Source organism: Phasianus colchicus, chromosome 20, assembly GCF_987193195.1.
Source record: "Phasianus colchicus chromosome 20, bPhaCol1.hap1.1, whole genome shotgun sequence".
NCBI classification, from domain to species: domain Eukaryota; kingdom Metazoa; phylum Chordata; class Aves; order Galliformes; family Phasianidae; genus Phasianus; species Phasianus colchicus.
This window is the reverse complement of record NC_143455.1, coordinates 688,138-701,337: the sequence shown is the minus strand read 5'-3', so window position 1 is coordinate 701,337 and position 13,200 is coordinate 688,138. Positions and strand designations below refer to the sequence as shown.

The 13,200-nt window shown below is 42.1% G+C and overlaps 1 protein-coding gene across 1 annotated transcript in view; it reads left to right on the top strand.

The window, feature by feature from the left end:
• LOC116235574 (myosin heavy chain, skeletal muscle, adult-like) overlaps positions 1–13,200 on the top strand; it is a 39,610-nt gene that overhangs the window by 24,827 nt on the left and 1,583 nt on the right. Inside the window, exons 25-35 of the mRNA XM_090121905.1 lie at positions 585–974; positions 1,058–1,184; positions 1,693–1,811; positions 2,496–2,692; positions 3,285–3,468; positions 4,348–4,513; positions 5,319–5,443; positions 9,897–10,205; positions 10,293–10,496; positions 10,574–10,699; positions 11,838–12,008. Coding sequence (XP_089978031.1) covers positions 585–974; positions 1,058–1,184; positions 1,693–1,811; positions 2,496–2,692; positions 3,285–3,468; positions 4,348–4,513; positions 5,319–5,443; positions 9,897–10,205; positions 10,293–10,496; positions 10,574–10,699; positions 11,838–12,008 — 2,118 coding nt within the window. The remainder of the gene's footprint in view (positions 1–584; positions 975–1,057; positions 1,185–1,692; positions 1,812–2,495; positions 2,693–3,284; positions 3,469–4,347; positions 4,514–5,318; positions 5,444–9,896; positions 10,206–10,292; positions 10,497–10,573; positions 10,700–11,837; positions 12,009–13,200) is intronic.

Below are 13,200 nucleotides of genomic sequence, written 5' to 3'. Positions count from 1 at the left end.
CCTTCTTCACAGATCTCCTTTCCAGCGGGCCAGCCCATGACCTATACTGATGCATGTGGTTATTCCTCCCCAGGTGCAAGACTCTACACTTGCTCTTGTTGATCCTCATCAGGTTCCTCTGCACACAACTCTCAGCCTGTCCAGGGCTCACTGAATGACATACAGTCTTCTGGTGTGTCAGATCCACCTCCCAGCTTTGTTTCATCAACAAATTTGCTGAGGATGCACTCCATCCCTTAACCCAGGTCACTAATGAAGATCAACAAAAGCAGATCCAGTACTGACTCCTGGGGAACACTGCTAGTTAAAGATGTCCAATTAGACTATGAGTCACTAATCACAACTCTCTGAACATTGCAAGTCAGCCGTTTCTCAGTCCAACACACTGTCCACTCACCTATCCCACAGTTCCTAAGTTTACGTTCACTGTATTGAATGTCCTATGACAAAGTTCAGTGAAATTTCTTGCAGTGCTTTACTCTCCAGGTTGATATAACAAAAGTGAATGTTTGCTCTTTATTCCTTAAAGTTTACTTCAGGTATGTCTATTCAGACATTCTCATTTAAGCAATTAACTTTCCTAGGCTCGTACAGAAGAATTGGAGGAGGAAATTGATGCTGAACGTGCAATCCATGCAAAGACTGAAAAACAGCGAGCTGACCTCTCCCGGGAGCTGGAGGAGATTAGCGAGCGCCTGGAGGAAGCAGGAGGGGCTACGGCAGCTCAGATCGATATGAACAAGAAGCGCGAGGCAGAATTTCAGAAGATGCGCCGTGACCTCGAAGAGGCCACGCTGCAGCACGAAGCCACGGCTGCCGCCCTGCGGAAGAAGCATGCGGACAGCACAGCGGAGCTTGGGGAGCAGATCGACAACCTGCAACGAGTGAAGCAGAAGCTGGAGAAGGAGAAGAGTGAGCTGAAGATGGAGATTGATGACTTGGCCAGCAACATGGAGTCTGTCTCCAAAGCTAAGGTTAGATTAAATATTTCTCGCCACACAGTTGTTTTTCTGAACAATTAAATGAGCTGATAGATAAGCTCTCTATGTCTTAACAGAGCAATCTGGAAAAGATGTGCAGAGCTCTCGAAGACCAGTACAGTGAAGTCAGAACTAAAGATGATGAACATATACGGCTAATTAATGATATGAACACCCAGAAAATGCGTCTACAGACTGAGAATGGTGTGTCCTTAGATTAAATATAATTGTGCAGTGCCAAGTATTTAAATATGCTGTCTATATATTTTCTAATACATTCATCACTAGGTGATCTGAACAAAATTCAGACTGTAGAGTTTTTTTCCTGGGGGTAGTCAAGAAAACTCTATCCCAAGGAACAAAGCAAGCCAAAAGAAGAATTCTCAATCAAAATGAATGTGTGAGCCTGTGGTCAGTTCATTCAATTTCTTTCAATGCTAGCATAGTGTTATCTTTGACAGCTTTTTCCTACCTGGTGAGAATGAAATTATAGAATTACAGAATCCACAGAGTTGGATGGAACCTTTAAAGGTAATCTAGTCCAACTCCCTGGCAATGAACAGAGACATCCACAGTTCAATCAGGCTGTTCAGAGCCTGTCCCTGAATTTTACTTTAAATCTTGTAATCTTTTTGTGTATGGCTAGCCTTTCTCGTTTGTACAAATTTCCTATGTCTCATGTTTCTGTCTAAAAAAACCATTTTCTTGTTAGGTGAACTAACTCGGCAACTGGAGGAGAAGGAGTCCTTGATTTCTCAACTGACTAGAGGCAAACAGGCTATCACACAGCAGACAGAAGAGCTGAAGAGGCAACTAGACGAAGAAAATAAGGTGATTTGTTTTAATTTAGTCCTGAAAATTGTAAAATAGATCAATGTGATAAAAGAATAAATGAGAGCTCCTCTGAGAAAAGAACAGTGAAACTTCAGAACTTTGCCTTGGAGTATAATTCAAGAAAAGACATTAGAAATTAAGTAAGACAATTTAAGCTCTTCTTACCATGCTTTCTGAAGTTCAAATACAGGAGAGAAGTGAATGAGAACATCTGTGTACATGCCTTACTGCTATGGGAAATCCCTGATTCAAAGAATACAGCAACAAACAAAAAATAAGAAAAAGATCAGGCGTGAACTACCGAGGATTAGAAATGACAACATAGCGTCAAGTCTTTTCCACCTTCAGACAAACACCAAATTCTACCTGAAAAGCTTACAGGGAGACTTTTGGAGAGATTATTCCCACCTTTTCCACTGCAGTATTTTCTGTATCTTGTCCTGAAGCACCTGGTGTTGCTGTGTTTAAGAGGCAGTGTCCCAGACAAACTGAACAAAATGGCCTGATCTTGATTAACACTATCAAGTCTGAAACAGAGAGTCCCAAATACTGTTGACTTGTCTCCTTCAGTTACCCTAGCAAAATGGTCAGTGAGATGTGGAATTTTTATCAAAATGCAATAAAAAGGTCCAGTCACAAATTGTTAATATTTTGACAATTTGTATAATTCTGATTGTACAGGCCAAGAATGCCCTGGCCCACGCCTTGCAGTCTGCCCGCCATGACTGTGACTTGCTCCGAGAACAATACGAGGAGGAGCAGGACGCCAAGGGTGAGCTGCAGCGTGCCCTGTCCAAGGCCAACAGTGAAGTGGCCCAGTGGAGAACCAAATATGAGACGGATGCTATTCAGTGTATGGAGGAACTGGAGGATGCCAAGTATGTCGAGCATGCAAAAAGATAATTACGTAAAAATATGAGAAGGAATTGGAGGAAACCAGAATATGCTTATAGTGGGAATATGCACAGCATTGTGCTTTGTAATGTGTTGAGAGTGAAAAGGTGAGGGAGAAAATAGAGTTAAAGGAGAAGAAGTAGATGTTTGGGAGAGTCTCTGCAGAATGCAGAATTCCAGTGTATTAGCTATGGAGTTTAACATAATTGTTGAAAAATCATATTCTTCACACTGCCAATACAGAAATTGTTTCTACTTCCTCCCCACCTTAGTGCAGTCTACCCCTTAGATGTTCTTTTTTTCTGCACTGATTTCATCACACATATCACCTTTCTCCTAGGTTTCTGGGGAATCCTCTTCCCATGTTACATGCACGTCCATATCTCTTTCTTTGTGTTCTCCCAGCCTATGCACCACTCCAGCATTCTTTGTGATCTGAGGCTCCTACTCATGCTCTCTGTCCATAATATCACAGCTTTCTATGCTGGCTCTCTACTGTGCCAAACTCCCTTCCTGTCCATTTTCTCAGAATGACAGAATTTTCCTTTTCTTACCACTGCTTGTCTCATCCTGCAGAAAGAAGCTTGCTCAACGCCTGCAGGATTCAGAGGAGCAGATTGAGGCTGTCAATTCAAAGTGTGCTTCATTGGAGAAGACAAAGCAGAGGCTGCAGGGGGAACTGGATGACCTCATGATTGCTGTGGAGAGGTCGAATGCAGCCTGTGCAGCATTTGATAAAAAGCAGAAGAATTTTGACAAGGTTCATTCAGAAAGGCTACTAGATATGAAAATCATAAAAATTTGATAGGTCAGACCAAATTCTGAAAGTATGAGAGTTCTGTGCTCAACGTAAGATAAATTACATTTTATCTAAAGCAAAACTGTGGTAAGAAGCATGTAACACAACAAATAGTAATGAAAATGTCATAGTGTGAGTAACCCCAGGTAACCACATCAAAAAATAAAATAGCTTCTGATAGTTTTAAAAAGCATAAACTTTTCACAAGGGAGATTGGGAAGCTCTGTATCGAGTGGAAGACCAAGCAGAATGAGAAAGTTTTCATATGCATACTAACAAGCCCTGACTTCCAGTAACTAAAGGGGGCTTTAAGAAGGAAGGATACAGACTCTTTGGCAGCATTTTTTGTGATACGACAAGGGGAAGCGGTTTCAAACTGAAATGGGGAATTTAGGTTGGATATAAGAAAAAATATATATACGATAAGGGTAGTGAAGCATTAGAACTGATTGCCCAGAGAGGTGATGGATGCCCCTCCCTGGAGACATAAAAGATCAGGCTGGACCAGGCTCTCACCACTTGATCAAGCTGTAGATGTCCCTGTTCACTGCAGGGGAGATGACCTTTAGAGATCTCTTCCAAGGCAAATGATTCTGTGATAATAATTTTATGACTTCTGGCTGATGCTTGTCTGCCAGCCTTGAGGGAAATTTAAGTAGTTATCACTGAAACAGCCATAGTATGTGTATCAGTGAATAGATTGCCACAGGCAGCGATCTGTGCAAAGCAAAAGTTTGCAAGGCAAACCACGTCTCTTAGATTCTTATACTATAAATGTGCAGGGACAGGCGTGTTGTAAAATGGACCACTCTTGTGCACTGATAGTTCCTGTCACTCTAGGTCATGGCTGAATGGAAGCAGAAGTACCAGGAGAGTCAGGCTGAGCTTGAAACTGCCCAGAAGGAGTCTCGCACCCTTAGCACTGAGATCTTCCGGATGAAGAATGCCTATGAAGAAGTGCTTGACCAGGTTGAGACTGTCAGACGGGAGAACAAGAACCTTCAGCGTAAGTTCAGATCTCTGTCAGCTTGGTTCCACAATTAACCCAGAGGTGCTTCTACATTTCTCGTACACTGGAGCTTTGCCTCTTCCCAAGCTTTTGTTTCTTATGGTTTTCCCACAAAACTCAGGCTATGTGACTTTCTTTTCTGTTCAGGTGATCACAAGGTCACCTATGAGCACATGCCTACAGCTCATGACAGTATTCTACTTCTTGATGGTTTCTAGTGCCATCATTGTATTTCCCCTGCTCCACACCATTATAATCCCATTCGTGGATAGGAACCAAATTAACTGAATCTGCAGAAACGATGACAAAAACATATACTCGTTTTTTTCAGACAACTTCAATCACTGCCATTAGAAAAAAACTTAGAGGGTTGTTTTCTATTTCCTGATTGGAGCACTAAGCAGCTGTGGCACAACTGATTGGCATTAAATAAGTGAACTAAATGTGTAAAGCAAACGGAATTCAGTTCTTTTATGTGGAGCTCAGTGTTCCCTGGGGAGTATTTTAGAATAAAATCAAACTGGACTGTCTCTGGAGATGTAATTTCAGAATCCAGAAGTAACTGATTGCTCTCTGAGCTCTCTCCACTTGGTTCCCCTCATTTTTAAAATTGCATACTGAATTGGAAATAGCAGGTAATCAGAAATAAAGACTGCACATGATACAAAACCCGTTATTTCTTCTCACTGTTACTTCCTAGTATATTACTACTCTTCCATCATTCCCACTGCCAAACAGCAATTGCAGGTGCCAATGACAACATTATTTAAGATGAACTCAGTGTGCATTTTCTGTGTTTCAGAGGAAATTTCTGATCTTACCGAACAGCTTGCTGAAGCTGGAAAAGCTAATCATGGACTGGAGAAAGCAAAGAAGCAAACTGAGCAAGAAAAATACGACCTTCAAGCAGCATTAGAAGAAGCAGAGGCAAGTGTCTCAGTAAGAGAGGGCTTGTTTTCAGAGAGATCATGGATGGAGAAAATTTGGAGATGATATACTCGTTTATGCCATGAAGGTCCAGTGTGAGATCACAAATAGAACAAGTAACAAGGACTGCCCCTCTCCTGCACCAATGTGGCACAGCTTGTTGCTCTATCAGGAGCAAAAAACTCAGTCTAAAACTGAGCTCATTTTGCACTACTAGTTTGTTTTGCTCTTCTGAAAAGCTAAGAAAGGTCGTTTGTGTTTCGAAAATCTAACAATTTTTGTTCCTTAGTCAATTTGCTCTAGGTTACTCAGAGCCTTGTTTAACGGTTCCCTGTAATTTCCAAGGAAGAAGATTTCATAGTAATTCTGAACAACCTTTGCCCTTGCTGCATAGAATCATAGGATCATTAGGGTTGGAGAAGACCTCTAAGATCATGTAGTTAATCTGCTCCCCTACTACCAGTATTGCCCATTTAACCATGCCGCTAGGTACTATACCTACCTTTTCCTAAAACACCTGCAGGGCTGGTGACTTCACCACTTCCGTAGGCATCCTGTACCAATGCCTGACCACTCTTTCTGAGATGAAATTCTTCCTAATATCTGTTGCAAGAGGGCATCAAGCTCCCTTGCAGTTGTGGCGAAAGAGGTGTGGACTCCTTCGCTGATAAAGAACAAAGGACTTTTATTGTAGGTGCTTAGAGCGCTTTATACACCTTGTGGGTGTTTACGTCTGGCTCAAATTATTGTTGAGCTTTATCAGTCATTACCAATACAACGGTCATCTTTATCCCACATCTTCCCCTTTTCTATTAATAAAATAAGAAGCACAGTTCAGAAACAATTCTAGAATTAGCAAACTCAAATTAACACACTGAACAAACGATGGGCTCTTTAGAATACCAACAATAGTTCATGTTAACCAATTCCCAATGATTCCAGTTCTTAAACTTCTTGGTGAGACAGCTTGACAAACAAGGTGTGACTTGATGGTGAGTGTTCAAACTGCTGCACTGGAAGTGCAGTGATCACGTTACAACTGGTGCTGAGATGGCTGGCTCACCCATCGTGCAGCTACCCATCTCGGACCTGTTCCTGTTAAGACACAAGCATAACCTTGTCCCCACGTTATCAACGAATAGAGCCCTTCTCACCGATTAGAATTCAGATTTTTTACCATAACCTACATAAGCTCTTTCCTTGACATGAGTTAAAGCATTTTGACCAAAATGCCTGTAAATTGCCTGTCCATCGATTTAGAAAATTAAGAACATAATATGCTTTAGCTATCCTTTCCTGAGGGGTCATACCCACACTCTCCCTTTTTTGTTTACTAGCAATCTATTACCACACTATAAAATAATAGCACTAATTATATTAATAATATAGTCATCATAACTCAGTCAAAGCCTCAACTGATAACACACTAAACGTAAGAGTTACATAGAAGGTCACGATTTTTTGAGTCAATATATACACACTCACCCATGCATTTATTTTAGACAGTTCCATAAGTGGGGAATGGAACCTTTCTAAGCTAATGTGTTGCTACTTATTGACCCCTGAGAGATGGCAAACCACTGAAAGGAGAGAGAAGAAACACGCTGACAGTGGATGTGGATAGGCAGTGCCAGCAGGGCATCCCCTACTTCAAAGTGCACTTTTCCTTTCTCACCCATCGCAGATTCTCTCCTGCTTTTATTCTTCTCAGGGTCTGCAGGGTTTTTTCCACTTGTGCTCCACATCTGCATGGCCAGTGCATGATAGAGCCCAGGTGGACCACCTACTTGCAAAATAGAACAAACCACTAAATTAGATTTCTCTACAAAACAAAATACAGAAAGTTTTTTACAGCTATGGTCTTATCCTGGGTCCTTCCAGGTCCTGAATAATTCTTGATGAAGCACGGAGAAAGAGGCACCTGTATTAGAAAATAAAACTCTTTACCCTGCTTCCCCAGCTGCTTTCAGTCCAGTGGGAGTGAAACTCTCCCTGCACCTTTCCAGGCTCTCCCTTATCTCTTCCCTGAGGGAATCGCTGGGTCTTCAGGCCCTGTTCTAGTACAGCAACAGTTACAGCTGTTCTTCCCAATTTCCTTACTTCCCTGCTATCTCTGTTTCCCAATTAATTTTTTCAGATCTCTCACCTCTTTTCTAGGTAAGGACATCCCTGTTACACCTTGCTCAACTCTGCCTTCCTCAGCCTGTGTTTTTTCCAAACCCTTTTCACTTTCCAGACTTTCATCATTACAGAAATTACTAACATTATATTTCAGTTTCACCCCCTCCACTCTCCAGGCTTCCAGTGCTTACACTGGGATATCGGGTTTCCTTAGATCTCTGCAGATAAAGGCTATTCTCACTTCCAATGTTTTGTTTTTGTCCCCATTCGCAAGTAACACTTTGTTTATGTTCTGATTACAATCCGTGGGGGAAGAGCAGTGAGGGGATGTGTTCTCCTGCTGGCTCTTATCTGCTTTGGCTAGAGCAGATCACAAACTTTAATATTTCTAACTCTCAGTTCTTACTTAACCTTTTTGCTGTTTTGTTGTTGTTGTTGTTATTGTTTGTTTTTCACAATTCTACTATTCATACCCTCAATTACACTTCCATGTACCATTAATAATTCCACTTCCATATAGCATTAATGTTTACACATCCATATAACATTAACATTTACATTTCTGTATGCTATTAACAATTACATTTCCATATACCATTTACATTTACACTTTCATATACCATAAACATTTAACAATCACAAAGACAGTGACAGTAACCAGTACAGTTTATCCTAAGGATTTTTCCTCTCCGAGTTATCAGTGGGAATGGGTCTTCCCATTGACCCGATTCCAGATGCTTTACTAGTATCATAGTTTTTTCATGAATGTTCACTCCTTCGCTGGTGCAGAACAAAAAACTTCTATTGTAGGTGCTTAGAGCCCTTTATACCGGTGCAACACAACGGTTTTCCCATGCAACCAAGTCTGGTTACAAGTAAGGGCTAGGCGCCATGTGGGTGTTTACGTCTGGCTCAAGTTATAGTTGAGCTTTATCACTCATTAGCAATACAGCGGTCATCTTTATCCCACAGATATCTAACTTGAACCTCCTCTGGTACAACTTGAGGCCATCACCTCACCTCTCACCCTATCATTAGCCACCTGAGAAAAGAGGATGACCCTCATCTCACCATAACTATTTCTCAGGGAGTTGTAGAGAGCAATGAGGTTTCCCCTGAGCCTCCTCTTCTCCAGACTGAACGATCCCAGTTCCCTTAGCTGCTCCCTTTAAGACTTGTGCTCCAGACCCCTCATCAGCTTCACTGCTTTTCTCTGGACACTTTCCAGGGTCTCCATGTCTTTCACATAGTGAGGGGCCCAAAACTGAACATGGCACTCGAGATGTGGCCTCACCAGAGCGGAGTGCAGGGGAACAATCCTCCCTGTTCCTGCTGCCTACACTTTTTCTGATACAAGCCAGGAGGCCGTTTGCCTTCTTGGTCACCTGGGCACGGCTGGCCCACATTCAGCCAAGTGTTGACCAACACCTCCAGGTCCTTTTCCTCTACGCAGCTTGCCAGTCACTCTGCCCCAAACCTGTAGCAATGCATGGAGTTGTTGTGACCAAAGTGCAGGATCCGGATCTCAGTCTTGTTGAACTTCATCCTATTGGCCTCAAGCCAGCAATCCACACTGTCCAGATCCCTCTGGTAGGGCTTTCCTACCCCAAGGCAGATCAACACCTCCCCTCAGCTTGGTGTCATCTGCAAACTTACTGAAGGTGCACTCAGTCCACTTGTCCAGGTCATCAATAAAGATATTAAAAAGGACAGGCTCCACTACCAACCCCTGGGGAACACCACTCGTGACTGATCACCAGCTGGATTTAACTCCATTCACCACCACTCTCTGAGCCCAGCCCTCCATCCAGCTCCTTACCCAGCAAAGAGTGCATCTGTCCAAGCCTCAAGCCATAACTCCTAAACAACTTAGTCTAGATGTTATTAGCATCACAGGAAAAAGGCTATATGGAAGGGGACAATGCCCATACAGTTGCGTCCATAAACAGAATTCAGCATGAAGATGCAAGTGAAGGCAAACTTCTACTGAGCATAACACTTGGCTTTCCTGTTAATTTAGTGTTTTCACGTGTTTTGTTATCTCCACACTGTGAACATAACTCTCAGTTATAACTCTCAGTCCAGACCTTGTGGTGTTGGAGGCATTTTTCTAAGCAGTCTTGTTACCAAATTACTGATTACTATGCAGCTAAGGTATAATACTCCTGTATATAAGAAGAGCAGTCTGCTTTTTCAGAGCTAGTCCTTTTCTAAAGTTGTACAGTAAGACAAATGCATCTGTGTTACTAACTGTGAAGTGTTGAAATTCTACATGGGCATTTCTCAGCAATGAACATTTCAGAGACAAATAATATTATTTCAACACTACCAGGGCTCTTTAGAACATGAAGAAGGAAAAATCTTGCGTTTTCAGCTGGAACTGAACCAAGTGAAGTCAGATGTTGACAGAAGGAGTGCAGAGAAAGATGAGGAAATTCAACAGCTGAAGAAGAATCATCAGCGGGTATTAGAGTCTATGCAAACCATGTTGGATGCTGAGATTAGAAGCAAAAATGATGCTTTGAGGCTGAAAAAGAAGATGGAGGGAGATCTGAATGACATGGAGATACAGCTGAGCCGTGCCAACTGTCAGGTAGCAGAGACACAAAAGCATCTCAAAGGCATGCAAGGGCAACTCAAGGTAGGGACCGCAAGGGCATCTGTCCAACAAGGTCTTTGACACTCATTCTGCTTTCCTCTGAGTCTTACCCTGCCTTCAACTTCAAAGGATTCCCAGCTCCATCTAGATGATGCTTTGAGAGAGAATGATGACCTGAAGGAGCAGCTTGCTGTGGTAGAGCGCAGGAATAATCTGATGATGACAGAACTTGAGCAGATGCAAGCTGCCCTCGAGCAGACAGAGCGAGCCCGGAAAGTTTCCGAGCAGGAGCTGACAGATGCCAGTGAGCGAGTGCAGATTCTCCATTCTCAGGTATTTGTTTTATAATATGCATGTTGGACTGGTATGAAATGGGATGGGAACAACCTGTCCTTGGACTGTCCCAACAGAACACAAGCCTCCTGAACACCAAGAAGAAACTAGAAGTGGACATTACTCATCTACAGAATGAAGTTGAAGATAGTATTCAGGAAGCCAGAAATGCAGAGGAAAAGGCAAAGAAAGCAATCACAGATGTAAGTACTTTTGCTTGTCTCACTCTATTTTATACTACTGCAGTGACATTTACATCTTAGAAAGGCAGCAGTGAGGTGAGAGAGAATTGATTCTTCAACTTAGGAACAGAAAATATCAGTGATACACAAGCCCTCCCACGGCACCTTTTGCACAGCCTCTGCTTTACTGCTTGCTGTGGAAGAACCTTTCAGTTAAGTTAATCTACTCATGTTCTGCTAGCAGTGTATACTGCAAAGGCATCCTGTCTTCTCTTCCCAATATTCACATTCACTTTTGCTTCCTGGATAGATGTAATAGACAGCAAAAGCCAGATGGTGGCAAAATTGGAACAGGAAAAGAGTATTTTGGACCAAGTCCTATCTAGATACTGCAGAAAAACAGGAATTGAGACTAAAATCATACATGCTTCTCTATATAAGAAATATTTAAAAAATAAAAAGAGATAATAGAAATGTTTAATTTAAACAAGGAAACTGTTTGTGGCATCAAAAGAACCAAGTCTTAGAACTATCCAGAAAAGGTATATGAAAATAAAACAGAAAATGCTTACTCTCTTGTATCATGTCATGGCACACCTGAAGCAATGTGTGTAATTGTGGTTCCTCCACAATATGAGTTCTCTGGGTTCTCCTTTGACCTCCATACCCTTTTTGTGAAACAGTGGTGACAGCTATCCACCCCGTAGTCTGAAGAGTCCAACAGACACAAGCTTTTCATTGATGTTCAGGAGAACCTTGGAGTCATTCAATTGATAAAAGCTGCTTAGGAGTCTGGATGTCAGGCAGATTTAGGTACCAAACAGTGATATATTCACAACCAGCAGAGTGCTTGTTGGTAATACTTCAAGATGCCACTAACTTCCACTTTCATTTAAAAACTTTGACTCCTTTATCATTTGGCTGCCTTATTTTTATTCTTGTTATCAAACTCTGCCCGATTTCCAAGACAGACTAGCTTTTGAAATACAGATATAAAAAAAATTGTGATTCTTTATATGGCAGACCCTTAACACAATCATAGGCAGCTGACTGAGAGTGTGGAGAGTCATTCGCCACTGTGAGCATTTCTCCCAAAGAGGGCACAGAACTGCCAGTGATGTGGAGATGTATTCATAACATAACTTTGCATTACAACCAGGCAGCCATGATGGCAGAAGAGCTGAAAAAGGAGCAGGACACCAGTGCTCACTTGGAGAGAATGAAGAAGAATCTGGAACAAATAGTGAAGGATCTGCAGCACCGTCTGGATGAAGCTGAGCAGCTGGCATTGAAGGGTGGAAAGAAGCAACTCCAGAAACTAGAGGCCAGGGTATGGTGGAGACGGGGGTAGACTAAGGTCAATGTCTTTAGCTGGAGCTTGGCTGCTAGAATCTCTTTGAAAGGCTACAACAGGGATCTCCATCAGATTTGATGAAGGTTACACTTAGTGAAGTATCACACTGCAAGTAAGGATCTTGAGAATAACCTCATAAAACCGGAATGAAATGGGCAAAATGGTGGCAGATGAACACCAGTATAGGCATACATCTAGAGAAAAACAATTTAAAACATATTTACATGGGGATGAACTTGGAACGGGCAGCTACAGCTCAGCAAGGAGAGGTCTTAGTACATGATGGGTCTTAGAAACTGTATTCTCACTGTGCAGAAAGAGCAGAAAGCTAAATTAAAAAAAAAAAAAAAAAGAGATGGGCTTTATTAAGAAATGCACTGAGACCACAGTGGAGAGTATCACTTGCCACTGTGTGTACATTGTGCAGTTCTGGTGTCTGCATCTCAAGAAAGACCTGTAACTTAGAGAAGGACCCATAGTTAGAGAAGTGAGAAATTTTGATGAGAAACACATAAGGCTAGGACTCTTCAGTTTGGAGAGGAGATGGCTGAGAAGAATGTGATCGAAGTTTACAGAATCATGAAAACAGTAAACAAGATGAATTTGAGATGGTTAGGAATCAAAATACAGTCTATGATTAGACAAATATTAGAAGTAAGGACATGTGATGTAGACCATGTGACCCTTACTTAGTCAGTTTAAAACAAATAACGTAATTTACAGACTGGGCAGTGAAATACTGGAACCTGCTGCCATAGGATACTGCAGAGGCAGCTGGTGGAAGGTTCAAAGAGGATTAGAAATCAGCAGGTTTATAAGCTCAGGGGAACAGGTACAGATATGCCACCTGAAGCCTTTAATCTAATGTCTAGAAGCTGGGCAAGTGCAAGGAGGGTAGACAGCAGCCAGTTTTCCCTGCTGTCCCAAAATAGCAGCTACTCTAGATACTCAGAGACAAAGCAGTGGGCTAGCTGGAACATTTGCCTGACCCACTGAATCAGTCTAGAACTAGTTATCTTCCAAGATACAGCACAGCTGATGGGGAGTTAGGTGTTCTTGGTTTTGAAATGAAATATACACAGAAAAGGAAAATAATTGGCATCCAGATTTGACTTACATACACTGCAGGACAGGAATAGAGCTGTGGGAGCCCTCATCAAATAGGTAG